The sequence below is a fragment of the Fukomys damarensis genome, unplaced genomic scaffold (genome assembly GCF_012274545.1).
Source record: "Fukomys damarensis isolate Sample0158 unplaced genomic scaffold, DMR_v1.0_HiC HiC_scaffold_19, whole genome shotgun sequence".
Taxonomy (NCBI): Eukaryota; Metazoa; Chordata; class Mammalia; order Rodentia; family Bathyergidae; genus Fukomys; species Fukomys damarensis.
In genome coordinates, this window is record NW_022900931.1 from 49,417,185 (window position 1) to 49,442,654 (window position 25,470).

The 25,470-nt window shown below is 39.0% G+C and overlaps 1 protein-coding gene across 1 annotated transcript in view; it reads left to right on the forward strand.

The window, feature by feature from the left end:
- The window catches only part of Spta1 (spectrin alpha, erythrocytic 1), a 67,975-nt gene that overhangs the window by 26,519 nt on the left and 15,986 nt on the right, over positions 1 to 25,470 (forward strand). Inside the window, exons 21-41 of the mRNA XM_033765702.1 lie at positions 867 to 1,084; positions 1,859 to 1,951; positions 4,403 to 4,540; positions 5,653 to 5,804; positions 6,383 to 6,569; positions 7,627 to 7,728; positions 8,888 to 8,979; positions 9,841 to 9,985; positions 11,622 to 11,803; positions 13,825 to 13,924; positions 14,040 to 14,237; positions 15,106 to 15,249; positions 15,775 to 15,878; positions 16,200 to 16,362; positions 16,629 to 16,760; positions 17,768 to 17,905; positions 18,079 to 18,183; positions 19,274 to 19,482; positions 20,576 to 20,696; positions 21,280 to 21,401; positions 22,261 to 22,393. Of these exons, the coding sequence (XP_033621593.1) occupies positions 867 to 1,084; positions 1,859 to 1,951; positions 4,403 to 4,540; positions 5,653 to 5,804; positions 6,383 to 6,569; positions 7,627 to 7,728; positions 8,888 to 8,979; positions 9,841 to 9,985; positions 11,622 to 11,803; positions 13,825 to 13,924; positions 14,040 to 14,237; positions 15,106 to 15,249; positions 15,775 to 15,878; positions 16,200 to 16,362; positions 16,629 to 16,760; positions 17,768 to 17,905; positions 18,079 to 18,183; positions 19,274 to 19,482; positions 20,576 to 20,696; positions 21,280 to 21,401; positions 22,261 to 22,393 (2,978 nt within the window). The remainder of the gene's footprint in view (positions 1 to 866; positions 1,085 to 1,858; positions 1,952 to 4,402; positions 4,541 to 5,652; positions 5,805 to 6,382; positions 6,570 to 7,626; positions 7,729 to 8,887; positions 8,980 to 9,840; positions 9,986 to 11,621; positions 11,804 to 13,824; positions 13,925 to 14,039; positions 14,238 to 15,105; positions 15,250 to 15,774; positions 15,879 to 16,199; positions 16,363 to 16,628; positions 16,761 to 17,767; positions 17,906 to 18,078; positions 18,184 to 19,273; positions 19,483 to 20,575; positions 20,697 to 21,279; positions 21,402 to 22,260; positions 22,394 to 25,470) is intronic.

Genomic DNA, 25,470 nt, shown 5'->3' on the forward strand with positions numbered 1-25,470 from the left:
TATACACACACATATATATGCTATATATATGTATATATATATTCAGTAACCACTCTGCCCATTTGTACTTAGGGTAAGAATTCTGAGTAGATTTACAAGACTTTTGATAAATGAATTACGTGCAGATTAACAGGGCCATTGTTACAAGAATCTACCAGAACAAGGCCTGTGCTGGAGCATGGAGGTTTAGCGCACCAGAGAAAGCCTACCTAGACTACCCTGAGGAGAAGAATGTGATAGGAGTGCTGCACATATAGTGCTGCTTATATAGAGCAGCAGAAGAGGCAGAATCATCTGCTGCAGTCAGGGCAGACACCTCCTGAAGTCGAGGAAGGGCGCACAGGAGAGCTGCAGCAGTCCTGGCTACAGTTTGCAGGTATATCAGGAAAAGCAGCAGTTTGACAGCTGTCATCTCTCTAAAATGGAGGGGTTTAAATAAGATGGCTTCCACTTTGAGGGAGTCTCCAGGAGGGGTAATCATGTCAGTTACAGCTTATTGGAGTTTGGGGATTTGAGGGATGTCAACAATGGGCCCAAATCCCGACCTGATCTCTGCTCCAGTAGTTTCCCAGCGACTTCTCATAGAAGTGCATCAGCACCAGGAATAGCGGGACCAGAAAGTGGCACTGGATGTCAATCAAGTTACATTTTTCAGAGAGGCTGAGAGGCAGCCTTAGGTGTTACAGGGAGACACTGGAGCATTGACTCCGTCTACCCTCAAGAGACCTTGGGGGAGTAAGTAGAAGTGAAGAGAGAGATGTGCTGGCTGTTGGTAGAACCACGCCCTCTTTACCTGTGATGGGAAAAGGGTCAGGTTGGTAGAGTTCTTTCTATATGTTTCATCTCGCTTTTCAATTACCGTGTAGGACACTTTGCTGCAGAAGATATAGCCTCGCGGGTTGATAGTTTGAACAAGAACATGGAATCCCTCTGTGCAAGAGCTAAGAGGCGGCAAGATGATCTTGAGGCTAATGTCCATTTACAGCAATACCTGGCCGACCTGCACGAAGCAGAAGCATGGATTAAAGAGAAGGAGCCAACTGTGGACAACTTGAACTATGGGGCTGATGAAGAAGCAGCCGGGGTGAGCTGGGGGTGGGATGAGTTTTCACCAAATGCTGCCAAATTATTAATTCCAAGCTTGTGCAGATTATGAGACAGCTCCACATTCTCCTTGATTATGTGGGGACTCCAGAGTGATCACCTCTGGCTTTCATCTTCTGGAATACCCTCAGAGTTCACAGGGATTCCCAAAGATGCACTGTGTTTTTCCAATCCTACAAAAATCCTTTGATTATCTAGTATCAGAACTCAAAACGTGTGACCAACGATCCACGGTTGTCTTTGTCCCATTTTAATTTAATTTTAATTTTTTATCAAAATATTATTATACAGATAGATACACTGGGGCAAGAGGAACCTCAAATATCATAATTACACTTGATATCTACTTCTTTATTCTACTCATTGTCCTATGGGAAAACTGTATATTTCAGAAAACTTAGGCATTAGAAATAATGGGCTGGTGCATTTAATGTTATGCTACTATTTATCCTAAGGGGAACACTAGGAATAGCACCCTCTTTCAGCTACAATGTGTATTGATTTTAAAAAATGTATAAATTTGAGCTAATCTCAACTTCAGTAAATATTATTGAAATTGTTGTTTGTGCATTAACTCAAACTTTGTGAATCTTGAAACACAGGATTAAAAAAAACTTATATTAAAAGAAAAGTAGCTTTTACCAGGATTTAAGACAGTCAGCATAATCCAAAATCATGTGGGTGAAGCATCCACCTGGTGTGTTTGTTATTCCTACTGCGCTTTTTCTGATCATCCTCTTATCTATAAATGCAGGCTCTTCTCAAGAAGCATGAGGCCTTCCTGATGGACCTCAATGCATTTGGAAACAGTATGAAAGCACTACAGGATCAAGCAGAAGCCTGCCAAGTAAGATGAATTTAGCAATGACAGGAATCACGTTTCTTGCCACAGAAGCAAAGGAATTTTCTTTATTATCAGTTGTTACTTCCTAAAAAACAGGAAACAGTTGCAAACAAAATATGTTTAATAATCCTTTAGGCAGGAACTGAAACATCTTTATAACATCAGCAGAGATTTAGTTCAAAAGAAATTTTCAGTTAACCTTACCATGTGTTCACTGCTGTCCATATTGGCTTCTCTCTCCTCTTATTTCCTTCCTTCCTTCCTGTTTGCTTGGCTCCTTTTTAATCCCCTTAAGTTCTTTCCTTCATTCTTTAGTCTTTTTACATTAATGTTTATGAATTAGCTACCATAGGCAGGCATGAATAAAAATAATCCTACTTACATGAAAATTACAATTAATTAAAGGGCCAGACTATTAAATAATCTATGCATACAGTACATACATGAACAATAACAGTGAAAAAGAATCCCAAATGAAAGAACCATTTGTTCCCCTGAAATAAGAATACTAGAAGACAAAAAATATTCATAGCTAAAAGAAACTATTTTATCTGTTCTTTTTTATTTAATTTTTTTTAGTATTGAACAGAAATTTATTTGGCTCCCAGTTCTGGATGCCAGAAGTTCATGGCTGTGGTTCTATTTTTTGCTTGGTGCTCGCTGAGGGCCACCTTGCTGTGTTGTCCCATGGCAGAAGGCCAGAGGGTTAGAGAGCAAAATTGCAGCCTCCAGTGAGAGTCAGTATCTGTCCATTCCCTGGAATGGATCCATCATGACACAAACACCTCCCATTAAGCCCCACCCTCACACTGCTGCTCTGGGATTGAGTTTCCAGCCTATGCTTTCTGGGGGACACATTCAAACCACACCAGGGTTAAATCCACGGCAATACAGGACTCCCTCTAGTGTGCTGTTCTTTTTTATATGTGTGCTTTTCAGTGTGGATAAGAAGGAAAAGTGTTTTTCTAGTCCATAAAGCATGTGAGTAAATGCACTGAAGCACAAAACCATCAAGTGTATTTGGGGAATTGGAAATGAAGTTGGTTGAGAGTGTGGGAGCATCTAGGGCCTAAAGCGGAAGGGATTATTATGAAGAGATGAAATTGGAATCAAGTGAATCATATAAAATTGTTTCCTGCATGTAAAGGAATAAGAATTAAGAGAGTTGAATTCTTACAGTCAGGGAATCTTTCCAATGAGAAGAGCAGAATTCACATACATGCAAAGAAAAAATCTAGGCTCAGTGTGTCAAGTCGATATACAGAACTCCTGCCTGGGACGTTGCCAGGCTGTACACAGAGGTTGAATAGGAAAACAGACAGATTTATGCATTGCATATTGTAAAGAATTGGGAATTGAAGGATATTAAGTCAAAGGACCAACTCCAAAGGTGTGGGTGATTGCTGAAGGAAGAGGAGTTATTAGTTTCCTCATTCTCTCAGAGATATAATATTTACAGAAAGTAAAACTCAGGAAACTCCCCTTGGAGAGCAAACTATTTACTGAAAGTGACATGGAAGATGTTTTTAATTCAGTTTATGTTCTCGATTTTTAAAATTTTGTGGCCTTACCCTCGCTGTGGGCTACTTACCCCTTAAATGCTCTACCAGGTCCACAGTTCCTTGACATAATGACTTAAAAGCCAACCAGACAGGAAGAACTGCTAGTAGAGGCCCAGGGAAATGGGAAGGTGATGGCCACGGGGACTCTTTCCCTGTAACAATGTTCTGAAATGCTGATAAGCAGAATCTCTTTGGCCCTTAAAGGACTGTATCATTTCTTGTACTTGAAGAAGAGTAGCTTAGAGCGTTTAATGCTTCTGACAAACTGCATATTTGCTTGCTCACTTGGTGTCCGTATTTCCCGAACTGCCAGCATTCTGATGCATGTTACAGTATATCCGTACCTCTGACGGTAACTGTCAGCTCTTTTTATTTTTGGCCTTCTTTCTTCCTTTATTCATAAAGCTTGTAGTACATAATGATTACATTTATCATGGTGAGTTGGTATGCACACATAACGTGTTCATTCTTTCCCCCCTTTACTCCTCCCATCCTTCCCTGCTCCTTCCAACTCTGTGTCCCCATCCCATTTGTAAAAGCTCTATTTCTACTTTTTTCTTCAATTATTTTTTCATCCCATTTCCTTCTCCTCTCTCCCCGCTTCCTCCATCTCTCGTTCCCCTTCCCATTCTCAACAGATCGCCCTTCTTCCTATTGTCTATCTTTATTTCGCTCTTTATTACTGTTTTGGGTTTTTTCTCTAAGAGAAACCACGTGATTCTTAAGCTCTGTGTATCTGGTTTATTTTCCTCTTGCAGTCATGGGAAAGGTTCCAGCCAGAGGCTTCCCCCTCCCACACGGCTCCAGGGACTGCCCTCCACAGGCAGGCTCCCCAGGGAGGTAGTTCCAGTGGGTAGCTCTGATCTGCTTCCTGTTTCATTTTGTTTCTCAGCAACAACAGGCTGCACCAGTGGGGGACACTGTTCAAGAAGCAAGAGTAGTGGCTTTATTCGACTTCCAGGCCCGTAGCCCGCGAGAAGTCACCATGAAGAAGAACGATGTCTTAACTCTGCTTAGTTCCATCAACAAGGTGAGTTGTCCTTTATCTTCCTTTTCATCAGCAAAATGATTCTTCCACAGCTATCCCTTCTAACCTGCTAGGTATTCAGACTTCGACTACACAACATTTTTTATCACTTTATCTCTTAGTAATTTATAACTTAGTAAGTAGTACATTTTCTCCAGGTATTATGCCTATGATCCCATGCATACCTTTCGGAAGTATAATCCTAATTTTACAGTTAAAACAATGAAGAATCAAAGAAGTAAGGTTTGATTGTTCCTTTCTTCCCATCTCTCTGCTTGTGCCTGCTGTGTCACTCTTCCTAGGGATGGAACGACAATGTCTGTGGTTAGGAGGAGCCTGACAAAAGGGAAGGCTTTTATCAACTTGACTTTTTAGACTTTATACCCAAGAAAATTGTGAAAAAAATGCTGCCTGGGATTTTAAACATATTTTTCATAAGAAGTAATTTTTAATCTTTTCATTCCTAATTCGTCTCCAAAGAGCTCTTGATAGGCGGAGAATTTGTGATGCAGTTTCTCTGAGAGTGACTGAGTGCTTTAGAGAGGCGCATTGTCTCTGTCAAATCAGCTGCGGGGTGTCCCCTTTCTCTTTGTCTAGGCTTCTGGATTTCACCACATACTTTACACATACAGTTAAAGAAATTAACTGTAGAGTGGTTAGAACAGCAGTGCTCCAAAAAAGAAAAGAATGCATTTGCACTAAGGAATTTGGGGCAATTCAGTGGTTAGTACCTCTGAAAGTAGGGTAGGGAGGAGAAATTATTGTGCCTCATTGTCATGCACAGATGCTCCACCCTCAAGAAGCCCAGCTGAATTCTTGGTGAAGAAAGAGCCCATCATCAGGATGACTGTCTTTGGGTTTGAAAGCCTTCCCCCATATTTAAGGATCTGACATCAAATCTGTGGATTTCAGGGTCTTGCTCTGCAATCCCTGAAACTCCTTCCTTGTAGCATGTGGAAATCACATGCTGCCTCCCCCACCCCGCCGCTCCCTCTAAGCAATGGTCAGCCTTTCTTGGCCACCAGCCTCTGTCTGTGCCTACAGACTTAGGGATTAGTAAAAATCTGTCCTGCTTGGGAATCTTCCAAGACTTAGGGAATCTGTTTTCCCTTCAGGACTGGTGGAAGGTTGAAGCTGATGATCACCAAGGCTTTGTCCCAGCAAACCATGTCAAGAAACTGGCCCCAGATGAGCTCCCGATGCTCCCACAGAGGAGACGGGAAGAGCCAGTCAACATTGCCCAGCGCCAGGAGCAGATTGAACACCTGTAAGTTCTAGAGGCTGGAGGACTGGATGGTGTTTCACCAAATATTTCCTATTGATTGAAGGTTCCCATTTGTGACTCAGTGTCTGTTCAGTTAGGGATGAAAATTCACAGATTTTAAGGACTGGAAGTAAACTCAGGAACCGTCAAACATTTAAGATTTCATATGAAGAAAGGAAATGCCAGAACCATGAAGCCAGTTGCCTGAGATACTGTCTTTCTGACTCCCTGCCTAGCATTTCTTCAAGACTATGAAAATAACTTCTGCCATCCCTATGAGCTTCCTTCTCTCTGTTTTGATTCAGTAGTCAGTCTGCAGTAAAACTTCAAAATGGGGAAAGGATGTTGCCAGCCGTATTTCTGAGGCATGGGAATTCTTATTGTTTTTCAATGTAATTCCGTGTCTCTCTGCTCCTACTGCCTTTTTACTTCCATCTTCATTTCTTCCTCTCCTTCACTTTTTAAAAACTTTTTCTTTCCTTCCTTTTTGTCCCTCACCCTTCACTTCTTTCACCTGTACAGACTCTGTATTTTCTCCATCTTTTATCTGATGTTTCCCATCCTTTTCATTTCCTGCTCAGGTACCGCTCCCTCCTCGATCGGGCAGAAGAGAGGCGACGTCATCTACTACAACGTTACAATGAGTTCCGGCTGGCTTATGAGGCAGGAGATATGCTAGAGTGGATCCAAGAAAAAAAGGCAGAAAACACTGGAATTCAGCTAGATGATGTCTGGGAGCTGCAGAAAAAGTGTGATGAGTTCCAAAGGGTGAGAAGGGGAAGCTTCTCTAGACACTGTTTTGAGGGTTGTCCCTGTTTCCTTTTATCCCATGTCTCTCTGACATGATTTTTACGGTTCCCTTCATACTCATTCGTTATCCTTGCTGACGATACAGATAGCTTCACAGCCCTGGTCTTCCTCCGGGCGCTGTCATTGTTAACAGCTGGAAGACAACTGCAGAGGAAGCAATACCGTAACTTTGCAGCCTGCAGTCCCTGCTACTCCAAAATCCTAATCTGCCCAGATGCTCCAAAACTTGCCCTGTAACATACTCTGTACATGATATCCAGGTTGAGATGGAAAGTTGTAGGATTTTGTTTTAGAGTTTGAGGTAAAAAGAATGCCCAGACTTTATAGCCAGGCAATGTCTCTCTACCTAAAAACTTTTCATCTTGCTTTCTTTGACAATTATTCCATTATCTTTACTAGCATGAAGTAAATTTCTTTCTTCTTTTCTATTATATTTAAAACATGGAATTATATATATTTATATGCTTTATGTAAAGTGACATATAATAATATAATACATGATATATAAATGTTACATTTAAAATTATATAAAATATTATACATAAATTATATATGTATACAATCTCACTCTTTTTTATATAAAAATCTCTCTAGATAGGGATTTCCTTCTTTCTCAGAGATAGAGTTTTCTACCAACATCCCTTACTATGGAAAAATTGTAACTCAGTCAATGAAAATACTATGAAGGTAGAGGAATTTATAGTGATGTAAAATAATAATACACAGCCCAGGTATGGACCCCTCTGAGAGTATTCATTAATTCAGGGAAAGACTTTAAGAAACTAAGAAAATAAATGTGCTACAAACGTCAACAAAAGACTAGTTCCCTTGGAAAGCTGTAGGTGGCCACTTGGTGTTGGGGCTTAACATACTTTTCTAGTGGCGAATAAGAAGAAAGCAGCTTGTATATTTGACACTAGCAATATGTTTTAATAATACTTAGCCAAATGGGAACCAAGGTGGACAGGTAAATTTACAAGTATTTACCGTATTTTGCACAAATTCTTCCATCCAGGATTTGAAGACCAATGAGCCTCGGCTAAGGGAAATCAACAAGGTAGCTGATGAACTGCTATTTGAGAAACTTCTAACACCAGAAGGTGCTCACATCCGGCAGGTAACTAAGACTCCCTGCATTTCTCCTCAACACCAGGTGCTATAGGACATACAGGATGTCATGGCAGCGTGAAAATGATTAGCGAAAAGGCCAAGGACAGTAGTCCAAATAGTTGAGCCAATTCATTACCTAAGTAAACTTAATTCAGGTTTAAATTAATTCAGGTGTATGTATTGTCCAGATAAAGTAAAAGCAGGCTTATTTATTAACATTTATTATCTTCTATGTTCTCACATAGCTATTTTGAGGAGGGAGGAGGCCTTCCACCAAAACTCCAACTTTTGAATTATAGCTGTGGAACACGTATACATGAAATGATATGAAATCCATTCACTGCAACACATACTCACCTCCTTCTCGCCAACACACTATCTAGGGCTCAAATGCTTGAATGCGAAAAAGTGCCCATCAAGAAGTTATGGCAACAGGAAGAGGTTAATCCAGAGAACTTACTCGAAGAGATAGGTTCTGATAAACATACCGAGAAAGAGAATTTCAAAAAAGAAATAATGAGAAAATTATTAGAAAGAGAGGAAATTCTTCACTTGATTTGTGTCTGGAGCTAGGATTCCATAAACAAACAAACAAACAGTACACTTTAATAAAAACACCAGTCTTTCTCTGGGTTGTAAAAAGCTAGTGAGGATGTATTTCTCTCCTCTTTCTTTGGCGATTGTCACTGGATGAGAAGGAGAAAGAATATACATGAAAATAATATACTTATTCCCTACAGAAAGTAGGGCTGGAGGAGAGACCACTACCTCTATTCAACTCAAAATGTGGCAAGTTATTATGTTTTCCCTAGAGGAAAGTGCCAGCTTCTAACTCTAAAAGGAATATTTTTTACTCACTTTCAGAGTAATGTAGTCTCTGTTAAATTAAACAAAGATGTGATAGGAAGTATCGATTTTGCTCCGAGGCTAATGGTTTCAGTTCCATCCACCCTGGAACACCTATTTAAAAAGAAAACAAACCCTTTTCTTTGCTACACTAGCATAAAAATGGCCCGAGCTCGGGCTGTCCAAGAAAGCAGTAATGTTATACAATTTCTGAGGGAAATGACATGAAAGCAATAATTTAAATCTCAGCTAGTAACAGATACTACTGAGCTGTCTGAGTGGGCTCTCTGTCTAAAGTCTGATTTATCTGTGTCCTTTAGGAATTGAATACCCGCTGGGATTCCTTGCAGAGGCTTGCAGATGAACAGCAGCAGCTGCTAAGCAGTGCCCACGCTGTCCAGGTATTCCATAGGTAAGAATTTTAACTGCAAAAATTACTGCTATTCTAGAATTCACTCTCAGAACTCACAAGTCTAGTTACTATGGCAGAATCACAGCCATTAGTTTAACATTTCTCCCTGAGTCATTGACAGTTTGCTAACGGGGATCGAGTTTTTCAGCAATAGATATCTTACTTGTACATTGTTACCCACGAAGACAACAAATTTCAACATTCTAATGCCTGGATTGAACCCTGGCACATATTTAATAGTTACATATGTTTGCATGATAGTAATTCAAACTTGAATTGTAAACAAGATGTTTAAATCATTATATTCCTAAGCTAGAAGCAGCCAATAAAAGGCAACAAATACTGAGTCTGACTATAGCTTCTATGTCTTTTTAGGTTTCATTTAGAAGCTCATGTCTGCACTAAGAAATAGCCATGTGCATACAAATAAGTAAACAAATAAAAATTATAAAAACAGAAACCAAAGATATTCCTGTGTCTAATATGTTTTTAAACATTCAGGGAAGAGAAAAAAGAGATCAGATGGATCTGGCTGGTTCAATTAGCTTTCAATGGAAATCTCTGGAGTGTGGTGGTGGAACGTGTGGCTTCTCTCCTTGGACCATTTGGCTTGAACCTGATCGCCACTGTTTGGAAGTGGTGTTAACCTGAGAAACACTTATCTTTTTTGAGCCCCACTATTTTGAAATGTATGATAGGCATGATAATAGTAAGTTAAAACTATTAAAGGAGTCTCAGAGTAATAAAGGATGGTAGTGGTGGTGGTGGAGTTGGAGGTGGTAGAGAGTTCCTTGCATGCCCAGCTAGTCTGCCTCTGGTGCACATCACTACTCCTAAGATCTCTATCCTCTCATACATCAGAGAAGCAGATGACACAAAAGAGCAGATTGAGAAGAAATGCCAGGCCCTCAGAGTTGCTGATCCGGGGTCAGACCTGCTCAGTGTTCAGGCCCTTCAGCGCCAGCATGAGATCTTTGAGAGAGACCTCATCCCTCTGGAGGAGAAGGTGAGACATGAACTTCCAAACTTTCTTAGTACCTCCCTCTTTATTTTTACACTGACAATAGCACCCTTTTGGTGGTTTCTTTTTCCCAGCCTCCTCATTTTTATGTTTCACTTTATCTTGCACCATATTTGTTCTTCTCTGATACCCTGAAGCAAGACCACAAGAAGGACGTAACTCCCATGACCACTAACGTGGGAGAAAACATATTGGACTTCTGAGTGAGAAACCTGTGTCATTTTGTCTCTTTAGTGAGAGTCAAGTGATCAGACTTGGGCAAGTAGTTAGAGTTCAGTGGTTGAGGAGAAAGCCAATCCCTGAATGCTCCAGCCTGTGCCTGAGCAGGGCGTGTGGTATCTCCTCAAACAGAAATTGAATAAGTTTAACCCTAAGCCAAACCCCAAAGTAAAATCTGAAGCCTTCTAGACACATTGGAGGAAAGATACAGCTTGGAATTATTGTGTGAAACAAAAAGAAATCATAGAATTGTCTACCTTGGAAAGACGCACGAGGAACCTGACATGAGAATCAGGACCCTTGGGTTCTCTAACTGATGTTGCCAATAATCAGCATAGTCACTTAACCGTTCTTCCCACACAACTCCTTGTTTTTAAAAGAAGACTGGTTAGGTCAATCTTTTTTTTCCCCCATTAAGTTTATTGGGTACATTTAAAGCAAACAATACAGTTACATTCATCATTAGGATCTTGTACCTTTACATGATATATCTTGGTTCTCATTTATTCCCCATCCCCCTGCCCTCCCTTCACCCTCTTCACCCTCCCTATTTACTAAGACTTTGTTTCCATTTTTTTCCTTTTTCACATTTTTCTTTTCCCTCATTTCCTTTCCCCTTCCCTTCCCACTTTTCCCTTTTCTTCCTATTTCACACTCTCAATTATACCATTTGAACCTTATTTACACTTTTAGTTTTTCACACCAAAGAAACTATTCGGTATTTACTCATTTGTCCTATTTATTTCACTTAAGAGTGTCGCCTCATTGAGCATCCATTCAGCTATAAATGTTTCTAGTTTCTCATTATGGCTGAGTAGGACTCCATTTTGTAGAGAAAACACATCATCTTTATCCAGTCTCCAGGTGATGGTCATTTGGGCTGTTTCCAAGTTTTAGCTATTACAAACTGTGCCTCTATAAACATGGGTGCACATAAATCACTGTGGAATGATTCTTTTAAGTCTTTTGGAAAGACACCCAGCAGAGGGATGGCTGAGTCAAATGGAACCTCTAGTCCTAATTCTTTGAGGTATCTCCATATTGATTTCCACAGTGGTTGCTCCAGTCTGCACTCCCACCAACAACGGAGAAGGGTTCCTTTCTCCCCACAACCCTGCCAACATTTGTTATTGGTTGATTTCATGATAGCAGCCATTCTTTCTGGGGTAAGGTGGAATCTCAGTGCTGTTTTCATCTGATCTCTCGAATGTAGGTTAATCTTGAATACGTCAGAGTTATGTGAAATAAAAGGCTGATGCTATTTTATCAAATATTAAGAAGATGTGATTAAACATTAGTACCATCTATTTGGGAAGGTGACTCCCAGGAAGTAGGATTCTTTTGTTTGCTAAGATTCAGGTGTCACACTGGGCTACTTATCAGATCTCTTGCCCCTTCCCAGGTGACTATGTTGGGGGAGACAGCAGAGCGGCTCAGTGAGTCCCACCCAGATGCAACTGAGGACCTGCAGAGACAGCGAACAGAGCTAAACAAAGCCTGGGATGACTTGAAGGAGCTTACAAAGGATCGCAAGGAGAGCCTGAGTGAGGCCCACAAATTCTACCAGTTTCTCAGCAAGGCCAGGTAAAACTCAAAAGGGAAACTGCCCACTTGGCAGATGGGCGATCCCCATACCTGGCAGAGCTGCCAGCAACAGTTTGGGTTCAAATGCTGTTCACTGCTGGGTTGGAAGATAGCACTGTGTCCAAGCCTTACCTCTGTTAAGACTGAAAGATGGCAGGTTCGACAATTAAAGCCATAAAATATTGACAGTTGAAGGGATGTGAGGTTACATAGGCCAATGAAGTAAGCTATAAAGTGCATAATATATGAAGTGACTGTTTCAGAATTTATAGGGCATGGTGGTTTTCTTTCTGCTGGGAGGCAGAGAAGGATATAGATAACCATGGTGAAACATAACAAAGCACATATTTTAAACCCACAACAATGGGAATCCAGAGCAAGAGACAGAGAGAGAGAGAGAGAGAGAGAGAGAGTGAAGCAGGTGCTGAATTATACATAAAGTAGCATTTTATTCCTTATTGGTCAGGATGTTGACACAAGAGAGAAGTATTCATACAGATGCAACTGTGTGAATAAAATCACAAGGATAAGAAAAGCAAAGAATGCCCATGAAGTGGGAGAACTAGAACATGAATTTGTATGTTGGGAGTGGTAAGGAGAATAGCAAGAGATAAGTTTAGAATGTTGTGATCAAATCCTGGAGAATTTTCAGTGTCATGCTACAATGTAGACATTATCACAACCCAAAACTTACCTTGCAAATACGCACTTTGGGGAATACTTCTGCCACCCTTTTTATCATTCTGTTTAGGGATGCATTTGGAATTGAAGGTCTAAGAAATTGAAATTTAAGAAATAAGCAAAATGATTGCATTTGTTTTCAGCAGTTCCTCCTCCAATTTAGCAACCCTGGAAATCTGTATGTAGTTTTTCCACATATAAATAAATAGAACCATAACTGTCACTGATATATATGCATACATTAGTAGGATTCTGGGTCAAATGCTGCCTCTCTCCTTATGAAATCTTATTTCTCAATATTACAGAAGTACAGCAATGTTCTCAGCCTTAAGGGATACTGACACTTTATTTTATCACTCTTTGGTACTTTTGCTTTGAGTTTTTTAAACAGCTACCAGTGTCTATGTTCTGTTTGTCTCCCCCGACCCCAACCTCAAGTTGAGTTCCCAGAGGGCATAGATAACATTTTTTTCCACAATGTTTGATATCTAGTAAGCACCCAATATAACTTAGTTGCTTGAATATATCAATAAATTAGTTTATAAAAAAGTCACCTAGGGGCTGGAGATTTATCTCAGTGGTTTGGTGGCTTGCCTTGCAAGCGCAAAGACCCGAGTTCAATCCCCCGTACCAAAAGAAAAAAAAAAAGTCATCTCTTCTCCAAAGCTTAGGACTCTTTTTAAGCAAACAAGCTTAGATATATTCTTTATGAGACATTCAGTACATATAATTTTAAAGTTAATGGATGGCTGACATCTGTCCTCTGGAAGAACAAGTCTTAGTTTATCTTGTTTGACTTCTTGACTACTAAGAGAAGATCAGGAAGCAGATCATGGTTTAATGAATAGTGTGTGACATGCATGTATATGTGTGTACTTGTGTGTGGAGGGGCATGATTGTGTTGGGGATAAAAGGAAAAGAAAAGTTATTCCTTCCCTAAGAATCCTTCCTCAAACCACTTAAAGGGACAGGAATATAGGAATAATGGGATATTTAAGAGCCCAGGATTCTAACGATCTGTCCATGAGCAAATTGCTTACTTTCTCTGAGCTGACTTCTTCATCTTCAAAAAGGAAGTAAAGCTATTCTCAGAATTCTCTATATGATTACTTTAGAAATTAAAATAGGTAATATATATGAAGAAATTTCCAAATGCAAGGGATGTCTATTACTAAGTAATAGTTTTGCAGTGAAAACAGCAAACAGTATGGCATATAAACTACACAAAGCCAGTTAGAAAATATTACTTTGGAAATGTATTCTAGATGGTAAATTTGTAGAAAGTCCTGTATCCAATTGTAATATCGTCTTGCCAATCCCAGTTATGTCTGTTTCTCTAGCGACCTAGAGAATTGGATGAAAGTCATTGGTGGTATAGTGTCATCACAGGAACTGGGCAGTGATTTAACTGGCACAGAGATCTTGCTAGAGCGACACCAGGTATGCATGGTGATAAAATCCTCAGCCACTAATCCCTTGATTTGATAACCTGGCCTCATTAAGCATTTTTCAACAGAATTTTCCTCACTAAGAATCTTTTTCTGTTTCCCCCCAGGAGCATCATAGTGAAATGGAGGCCGAGACCCCCACCTTCCAGGCCTTAGGAGAGTTTGGCAGAGAACTTATTGACAGTGGGCACAGGAAAAGCCCTGAAATTGAGAAAAAGCTTCAAGCTGTCCAACAAAGCAGAGATAATCTGGAGAAGGCTTGGGAAGACCGCAAAAAGATGCTAGAGCAATGCCTGGAATTGCAGGTACAGAAAACTCCCAATAGTTAAGCAAATTTAGTTTAAGTCTCTTTTATGCATGAATTTTTACGTGGTTATCCCAGGTACTCAATAGGATTTATGTAATAGGATTTATGTGTTGTAAACACAGGGGTATCTCTTGATTATTTGGCACTATATCCTAAATTGACTATTTCTCTCTTCTCTGCTCTTATTCTTATTAGAAATGATAAATTAGATGGTGGTTAGGCCTGGTCATAGGGATAATTGTTATTTATTGAGTAACTAAGACACTGATTGATTTTCATTGAGAACCTACTATATGCTGGTCCTGGTATCAAAGAGATTAATGAAAGAATGATTTGTCTGTCACTGGCTTTTTTTGGGGGGGGTGTTTTTTATTCTTTTGCTTGTTTGTAGTTTTTTTGGTAGTCCTTGGAATTAAACCCAGGGCCTTGCCCATGCTAGCTATGAAATTAGACATGTAGTATATAAATCTTTCTACTATGGGAAATTGTTGTTAAAAAATGCATATGGACTTTCGAGCTAAAGAGGAAGGGAGTGATTACAGCTTTTGAAGGAAGGATGAGGAATGTCACGTTACCTTATGGATAATGTTTAACAGAAGCTTAAAAAAAATAACTAGTCCATCTCTAAATGGCATAGGATATGGGAAATATCATTTCAAAATTGGAAATAATTCAAATAAAAACATGAAGTATTCACCCAGGAAAAAGATAAAAGTTTCAGTATAGCTAAGATTCATTGCATGAGTGTTTGGAAGGATATAAGCCCACTTTTCAGGATCCTTTGTAGTATCTCGCAAGAGGCTCAAGACCATTTTCTCTGCCTGCCTGGAATACACATAGCATCTAACTGATGTTTTCCACCACAGTTCTTCCAAGGAGACTGTGAACAGGTTGAGAGCTGGATGGTGGCACGTGAGAATTCCCTGAGGTCAGAGGACAAGGATTCCTTAAAGAGTCTCGAGGCCTTGGTGAAGAAACGAGATGATTTGAAAACAGCAATCTCTGCCCAGGTAATAATTAATATAAACTTCCAACAGCTATTAGTAAAAATAGAAATCCTTCATATTTCTCTGGCTCTGTAACTAATTAGTATCATGGCACAAATTTGCTTCTTATTGAAAACTTTGAGGCAGGAAAAGTAGCTTGACACTGGACATTGGCTTTCCTAAATCACAAGTGGCATCTGGACTTGCTTATTTTAAGTCCAGCATTGTAAAGCTCCAATTTTAGAAATAAAAGTGATTTTATATATAATCTATTACAATTTGTTATCTAATACTGGATTCACCCTCTATAATAATCATGAAAAGGGCGTGTTCTTTAGGAAACTCAGTACCAGGCAAGTCGCCCATCTCAGTATAATTGTTACTTGTTTCTCCTCTCACTGAATTAAAATCCACTTCCCTAAAAAAGGGCACTTACTCATTGTTCCTAAGCCAAAAAAGATATCTCTGTTCTTCTTTAGGGGGAAATCTGGGATTATATCAGTGACCTAATTTCCGTTCATTTGAGATTTTTTATTTTGGTTTATCTAGGAACAAAAGATCAACAACCTAGAACAATTTGCTGATCGGCTTATCGCTGATGACCACTATGCCAAGCGAGAGATTGCTGCTCGTCTCCAGAAAGTACTAGACAGGTCAGGCCTCCTGTTACAGGAAGATGTAGAAAAGTGGCCTCTTTGCTAGTATTGTGATGGGGGTGACACAATACATTCTTATCTTTTCTAGATTTTTTATCTTGACATCTTAGGAAATTTTCTGATCTAGAGTTGTGGAATAAAAGACGTAAAATGTGCCTTAGAATTTACTTGACTTAACCATTGCATTTTATATCTGAAAACAATGAGAATATATGAAAGAAATGGGGCAGGTTGAAAAATGGAAATACTGATATATATACAGCTATTAGAACAGAGGGCAGTGTGGAAGGCAAAGAGTGATTTGGTTCCCTCCTCCAGATGGAATGCTCTTAAGGAACTGCTGAATGCTGAGTGGGAAAACCTTGGGAATATGGCTGACCTGAAACAATTCTACCATGACCTTGAGGAGCTGAAAGAATGGATCGAAGAGATGCTACCTATAGCCTGCGATGAATCCTACAAAGACACCACCAACATACAGGCAGGTTCAAAATAGGAATCTTGGAAATTTTTGCCATTTCCAGCTTGTTGGTTGGAGGTCCCATCCCACCCCATACTGACCAGTCCTCTACTATTAAGACCACCGTGTCTACCCTCGGGACTTCTGAGTTTAATGTGGAGCAAGCAGGCCCTACAGAAGTCATAAACACCTTGGTGATGATAATATTAATCTTTCCCTTTAAATATAATTTACCTTGTCTTGTTTTCTTAAATGAAAAGATAATGTTATTTTTGCTTTGCTTTCAGAGGAAGTATCTGAAACACAAGGCATTTGACAATGAAGTCAGTGGTCGAAAACAGGATGTAGAAGGAGTCATGGAACTGGGCAAGTCCCTGATTGAGCGAAAGGCATGTGATGGCAATGAAGAGACTGTAGAGGTAAAGGTTCTGCTCAGGATGAATTTTGTGCTCTTAAGACATAGTGTTCCTTGGGCAACATAGAGCAATGCTTTGTGGTCAGTAGTCTTCTCTCTAATTGTTTCATAAAACATGAAGAAAGCAATGATGCTCAGACCATACAACTCCCATCAGAATCAGTTCCTGGAACTTAAGAAGGTTTTCACCTTCATTCCCAAGTCTTATTCTGCTCGTTTTACATTTTCAGTCTTTTCTGCTGAGAATCTTTTGGCATTTTTATGCCAGATCCTATGACCAGCTCAGGAATTTTTGAACTTTGCCTTTAATCCAACACTCAACGTAACTTCCTTGATTACTAGTTTGAAGTGTAAAATATAGTAACTTATTTTCATTTTAAATATCGGTTACACTAAAAGACAAATTGCCATTAATCCCCATCCAAATCCCCCCCTCATTTCAAGCACACTCAGCCTATCATACTTGTTACTTTCGGAAACAGTTCCGAAAGTCTTCTTTCTTGAGTATTTTTACGAGGTGTGATAAAAAGTATACGGCAAATGCTTTGGCAGAGTGCCGTCCAATAGAAAGACAGGCTAGTAAAAATATTGCCGTGTATCCATCCTCATGCACCTTATTCACCAGGTATGACACCACGCAACTTCTGGTTCTTCCTCAAAGTAAAAATGACCCTGAAAGGTAAACGGTTTGAATGGATTCAGGACATTGAGATATCCATACCAGTACAACTTGAGACCCTGATAAAAGAGACCTTCCAGAAATGCTTCAGAAAGTGGCAAGAAAGATGACATAAGTGTGTTTGAAGTAAGGAGGAATACTTTTAAGGAGATTAATGGCACTTTTACCAAAATATGTTTTTATTTGCACACACATCATATTTTGTAATCACACCTCCTATCAGAAAGGTTTGGCTAATTTCTATATCCAGAACCTTCCCACATTGTCTTCGTAAGTTATCACAGGACTCAGGGTCCCAGAGACCATAATGAGACTCATTTTCTTTGAGTTAGAATCAGCTGCAAGACCTAAAGGAACGCTGGGAATACCTCTATGAGAGAACAACTGATAAAGGGAAGAAGCTTGACGAGGCGAGTCGCCAGCAGAGGTTCACAACCAGCATCCGGGACTTTGAGTTCTGGCTCTCAGAGGTAATTGTGTCTGGAGGTGGTAGAAGCCCAGGGGTTTAATGACATTAGAAAATAAATGAATTTATATATGAATTACTTCTTTGCCCTAATGATTGGGCACATAGATGCGGAATCTAATTCTCCTTAAACACAATCTCACCTATCGGTTTTATTTCTTATCCCTCCATTCCCAGGCAGAGACATTGTTGGCTATGAAAGATCAGGCCAAGGACTTGGCTTCAGCAGGAAACCTGCTCAAGAAGCACCAGCTACTGGAAACAGAGATGTTGACTCGAACGGTAAGTAATTCTGGAGTCCCACTGCTCTGCACCAAATGAAAGTATTTCTGACTTTCTTCTTTCCTTTCTTAGTGATCATTTGAGTACAAAGCCTTGCAAAACTGACCTTGATGTTCTTTCTTAACCAAGGGTCCTTTTAGCTGGGTCAAATCCAACCCAACAGCTTTAGAGCCAATATTATAATCATTGTTGATTATTACTAAACTGTTGAGTAAGATTTCAAGAGGTGGAGTCTGAAAGCTGTCTTTTTTCTTTTTACTAATGCCTGTATACGAACTTACTCTTTTCCAAAGCATTATATTTGATATGGACTCTGAAAGAAAATAGAAGTTTAATATTACAAAGTTAAAGAGAAAAAAAATTAAGTGATGCATGTGCAGTGAATTTGAATTACACACACACACTCTGGAAGTCCCTTGAAGGACCAGCTGAAACCAAACGTCAAAACCAAAAGTTTGTCCTGGGATCAGTGACAAAAATACCATTAGGTGTTAAATTCATACTGGGGAACTCTATAGACTTTGTTGTATTTGTTAATACTGATACATACGGAAAGGGTAAGAAGTCAAGTGCTTTCTAGGCTTAAGACTTCAGGAATCAGTGGTGTTTCCATTACATAACTCAGGCGGGATTGCTGCTTTGAATGGGAATAGGCAGAGATAAGGCCAGCCTAGAAATTTTACCAATAGAATCATTCTTGTGGAATACTTTAATCAATTGGTGACTATAAAATTCTGTATTATGAAGCAAGTCAGTCCTTCATGAGGACAAGGAATTACTCACCGAAATCTTATTTTCTGGATTGGAAGAGCAAGAAAATACAGGTAAAAATATCAGAGTAAATGTGCAGTTTGAATAATAGACAGTTGAATAATGTATTCACAACCTCAAATGCTTTCTGGTCTGGCTTTTTTTCAACCTGAACACATTATACTGTGTAAAACACATAACACCATATAACTTCCAATTCAGAATCTTCAGAAACAATCTACTTGGCCTGAGCTTTGAACCAGAAGCAGTAGTGATTGAGGTCTGGAATCTGTGTAATACATGTATTATACCATTCACTGAGCACACTGGGCCTTTCTAGGATGCACTCGAGGACCTGAATAATTTGGCTCAGGATCTGGTCTCCAGTGGGACTTTCAACATTGACCAGATAGAAGAGAAAAAGAAGAGCATCAATGAACGCTTTGAGAGTGTCCAAGATTTGGCAGCTGCACACCACGAGAAACTGAAAGTGGACTATGCCTTGTTCCAGTTCTTCCAGGACCTAGATGATGAGGAATCATGGATAGAGTAGGTATCGCCAACTCACAGTATGTGGATAATCCAAGATATTAGAAGTAATGTACTGAACATGTCCCAACATATGCAAAATGAAATATGTCATTATTTCTTGAAGTTGGTTTAGCTTTTAAATTATACTTGGTCTAAAGTTAAAAAAAATTTTTTTTTTCAAATTCCTTCATTGGATGCAGGCAGAGGAAGACAAGTGTGGATGGACTGGAGAACAATGCTGGAAAGAAAACTCAGAAGCTATGGATGTTTGCTTGACATTGTTCATGCAATGTGTGATACAGAGAGAGCAAGGCACCTATAGCTTACCACATTTCAAGAACATTGTTATTATTATTTTCTTATCCAGTGTATCTTATATGACACTGACTTGGACACCAGGTAGAGAGTATTATACAGTGTCTCTCATGTTTTCAGATAAATCCTATTTTTGATACAATAACATGGGACAATTTTAGCAGATCAAAATATTTGCCCACTTCTCAATTAACCTGCCTCATCACATTTCTCTTCTACAAATATACTGGTTTTTATGAGTAATGAGGGAAAGTAGAGGGAAACATAGTTGATATAGCAATATATAGGACATTTTCAGAACCCTGGAAGTCATAAAGTAAGCATAATGTTATTTCTGTAGTTTTTTCCCTTCATGGTGATATTCAAACATTTTATACTTGGAGGCATCCAAACTATCATGACTCCAATACTAACTTTATATCCACTCTAGCTAAACATTATTGATAGTAATAAACAAAATAAATGAAGTCATATAATTTTCACATTATTTGAAAAGAGAAGCATCGCTGTATGTTCTTGAGCAAAGAGTATATAATATGCACAGGTAATAGGGATTAGGAAGAATGTGGTAGAGCTATACAATGGTGAAGATAAGCTTGTTATTTTAAAGTGTACTAGAATAAATTAGAACTGTTTTTGAAAGCTTCTGCCACTACTTATCATTTTGGTTTTGGCACCAGAGTGTTCCAGAACTTACCATTTCTCCATATACATACTCTTAGAAAATTGCTGCTTTCTAATGACCTCGTAAGTCTGAATTCCAAATTTTCCTTTTTTTTTCTTCTCTCGGTCACAGGGAGAAGTTGTTACGAGTGAGCTCCCAGGATTATGGCAAAGACCTGCAGAGTGTTCAGAACTTAATGAAAAAGCACAAACGCCTAGCGGGGGAGCTGGTGGCCCATGAATCTGCTGTCCAGGTAGAAATAGAATATCAGACATGAAGAAATATAAATAACCCAATAGAAATCCCTTGTATTTTAGTTACATGGATGACACCACAAAATATGAAAGTAACGTGCAGTGGTCACAACAAACTAGTCAAAACCACAGGTGTTCCTCACTAATCCATATTTTGTTTGCTCTAAATAGGAGGTTCTGGACAGGAAACCATGTTCTTTCTTTCCTAGAAGGAGCGTTTCTGACACTACTGGGCAGTCACTGACAGTTGGAATGTTGGTTGAGACAACTGGGAAAGTTGTATTTGATCCTTACGGGGTGAAGGTGACTCTCAGTCTGATCTGGCAGTCCCAGTGTGACCATGAATAGTGATCATGACATACAGCCTTGTGTATAAATGCTGAGGTATTTGCCAACATATCTGAGCATGATAGATCTTGCTGCAGCTTTCTTTTTTCTCTCAGGATAACCAGGACCATCTCTCGTCCCGTGAACTTTATATATGATCTAAAGAGAAGGAAGGACTAGGTACTTTGCCAGGGATTATAGCTGAATGGGGAGAGATTGTGGGGTGATGAGACATGATGGGGATTTATTCTTTAGAACGTTCTGGATATGGCAGCAAGCTTGAAAGACAAGGCTGCTGTAGGACAAGAGGAGATCCAGGAGAGAATGGCTCGGTTTGTTGAACACTGGGAGAAGCTCAAAGAGTTGGCCAATGCTCGGTGAGTGGGGGATAGAAGACCCAGTTATCTTTCTTGGATTTAGGTATTAGTCGGTGATGGGAGGATTCTTCAGGGCCTGCTTTATCATTGACTGCTCTCCCCCAAGTACATATCTATCTTATAAGTCCCTGCTCCGAAAACTAAGACCTCCGTGAAGCTTCTCACTTTGCCTAGGCAGAAACAATCACTGTCTCTATTATGAAATGTTTTTCTTCTGTGCTTTACTGCAGCTATCTTTTACCATTATTTTATACATGTGTTATCCTACAAACCAGGTTATTATCCATTTATCTGTTTTATGTCATTGCCCTGGTTTTAATTTCATGTGAACCCCTTTGTAATGAAATAGTCGGAACATACTGTTCTCCCTTGCAGCCGTATAGATAAAATGAACCACAGACCCATATAGCATAAAACAATTTCTGTCCAGAATCCCACATCTGGTTGGCAGTAGGAGGATGTTTCTTCATGGGGAACAAAAGGAGCCTTTATTTTTGTGGAATCTCTATCATATAAGAATAAAGGTGATACTCCACATAGAGACTCATGGACTCAGTACAACTCTGAAGTCTGAGCATTTCTTCTTGTTTGGGTGGGGTTTTCTTTCTGCAGTACAGTTTTCTTCATGACTAAATAATGCCCCGAGATGAATTTCTAGGGCAGGAGTCTCCATCATTTCGCAGGAGATCTGCACCACTGACCAGTAGTAGGCACATGACAGATTGTGGTCCGATCCAGTTCAGCTGTGACTGCTTTGTGCGAATCCTTGGCGGGCTTTGTTGAGATTGAACTACCCTGCTGCAGTCCCACTGCTCATTAGCACCTTCTTACCCTTATCTGGCTAATCACCCCGCGGCAGAGGCCTTCGCCTGGAAGAGTCTCTGCAGTACCTGCAGTTCATGGAGAATGCAGAGGAAGAAGAAGTGTGGATCGGGGAGAAGGAAGCTATGGTTGCTCGAGGGGATTCTGGAGACACACTGACTGCTACTCAGGTGAGGAGGAAGGATGGGTCCATTTTTCTCTCTTTAATTTGAATCTTTTGTTAAGCAGTTAATATTTTCCTCTGTCAAATTAGAACCTTTCTCCTGGTGGGAGGGAGAAAGAGATGAGTGAAATATGGACAATTCTACCAATTTTAAAAATGAATCATCAAAGGGGCTGGGGATTGAGCTCAGTGGTTCCAGCGTCTGCCTCACAAGTGCAAGGATCCAAGTTCGACCCTGGGACCAAAATAAAAAGAATCATCAAGGTCTAAAAATATAACTGAATTGGCCAAGGTCATGGAACCATCAGGCAGGAAGGCTGAACTCAAATCTTAATTCATTGTCTGTGGCCCCTAACCCAAAGAGAGCATGGGTAAAGTCCTTTTCTTACAGACTAGAATCCTTACAGGTTATAGATTTTTCCAAATACTTTTTCAAATCCTAATATGTATTTGAGAAAGATTCCACCTATGTGTGAACATTGATTGCAGTTTCCAGAAAATATAATTTTAGTAGGAGAAGAATAATTTTAGTGAGTCTATTGGACCGAATAGTTCCATAGTTTAAAGGTACACTTTTAAGTGAGGATTAGATTTCCCAATAATTGCAGTATGATCTTAAGTTAATATAGTGTTTGACAACATTTGAAAGAGTGATTACAAGATAATAATTTTCCTAGGACTTTCAGAACTGTGCGTAATAGCATTAAAAATTAAGGATGGAACTCCTGTGGAGATTAATCTTTTATTTGCTGGCATAAGGAAGGACTTAGACTTCTGAACAAAAAGTTTAACATTTAAATGGTATATATTTCAAATTATCAACTTTTCTTACTTGTAAAAGCCTTTTGGAGCATGTGTGTGCACACCACTGCATATGTTTAGGCATTTTAATCCCTTGTATCAAATATTCTCAAAGACTTTTTTAAAAAACTAAATATTTTATTGTGCAAATTACAGATTCATGTGCATTTTAAGAAATAACAGAGAGCTCCTATATATCCTTTATGAAGTTTCCTTCATTGGCAACATCAAGAAAGCTGTAATATATCATAACCAGGATAATGGCTTTATTTAGATTCAGAATGTGACCATCACCACAATTATCTGTTGTTCTTTTATAACCATGCCTTCTTTCTCTCCCTTATCCTATTCTTATTTCTTGGCAACCACTAACATACTCTGTATTTCTGCAATTTTGTCATTTTAAGAATGTGAATGAAATCATATATGACTCTTTAAGATTTGTCTTTTCACTCAACCTGGTATTTGGGTGATTAATTCAGGTCTTTGTATATAACAAATTCATTCCTTTTCTCTCCTGTTAGTATTATGGTATGAGTGTACCAGAATTGAATCACTCATTTTTTGTAAATTTATATAGGATGTTTCCACTTTGTTGCTATTTTGCAACAAAGGCTATTATAAATATTCAGGTAGCGATTCTCATTCAAGAATAAGCCTGTATTTCTCCTGGACACGTGTTCAGGATTCCAGTTGCTGGGCCATATATCAACCACCTATTTAATTTAAAAGAAAAGCCAAACTGTTTTCCAGACTATCTATAACATTTTATGCTCTCACCACCAATGCTTGAGTGACAACACTTCTCCATATCTTTGGTCATATTTTATATCGTCACTATTTTTAATGTCATGGTTCTGGTAAGGGTGTAAAGATCACTTATTGTAGTTTCAATGTGTGTATCCCTAGTAGGTGATGCTCTTTTGTATTTTTTGTGTTTGTCACCTGTATGTTCTTTGCAATGAAATGTTTCTTTAGGTCTTTTAAACATTTTCTAGGTGGATGACTTGCTTTGTTTTGTTTTCATAAAAATATTTAACATGAATGCATTATCTTAGTAAATTCTTAAGTATCCAACACATTATTTCTGGCTGTGGATGCAAGGCTATAGATCAGACCTCCAGATCTTATTCTCATTTGACTAAATTTATGCCTGATAATTAGTAACATTTCATTTTCTCCTCTGCTTAACCTCTTGTAATTGCAACTTCATTCTTCTATGAATTTATCTTATATAAAAATTTATGCAGTATCTGTCTCTATATAACTGATTTATTCCACTTAGTACTGTATAATGCCCTCATGATCAGTCTATGTTGTATGTATTGCTAGCTTTCTTCTTCTGTGAGGCTGAATTACATTCCAGTATACACATATACCACATTTTCTTGTCCAATTTTCTGTCAGTGGACAGTGGGCATTTAAATTGCTTTCATGTTTTGTCTATTGTGAATAATGCTTCACTGAACATCTCCGTGCTGTCATAATCAGCTGTCCCATTGCTGAGACATAAAATCCAACACCTGTAACTTACAGGAAGAAAAATAGAAATTAGCTTGTGGTTTCAGAAGATTCTGCATATTATCATCAGGCTCCAAGGCAGAGACCTCACAGTGGAATGGCATGGTAGAGCAAAGCTGCTTAGTTCTTGGCAGCTGAGAAACAGAGCAAGAGAACTTGATAAGAAGAGACCAGGGACCAAGGCCGTGATTGAGCTAGACACACCCAGAATTGTGCTCCACCACTCCTGGGGGTGGATCTAAAAGCCAATCAAGTTGAAACTCCACCCTAACTGTACTGCTAAACTAACCCTACTGTTAATATCTTGTCAATATTTCAATATTTTTAGATAAATACTCACAGTTAGGATTTCTGGGTCATTCAGTAGTTCTCTTTGCAATTTTTAAAGAAACATCAATAGTTTTTCATAACGGTGACACTATTTGACATTTTCACCAACACTGTGTCAGGGTCCTAATTTCTACACAACCTCGCTAATACTTGTTGTCTTTTATTATTTGTTAATCATCCTGGCAGTTATGAAGTGATGTTTCATTGTGGTTTAGTTTTTACTTCCCTAGTTATTAGAGTGAGAACTTTTCATGTAGCAGTGTGCCATTTACATGTCTTTGAAGACATTTACATTCCAGTACTTAGCCTATATTTAAAGTTATTAGCTATATTTATTAATTTATTTTAATGAGTTGAAGTAATTTCATATATATATATATATATATATATATATATATATATATATATACACACATACATACATACATACAT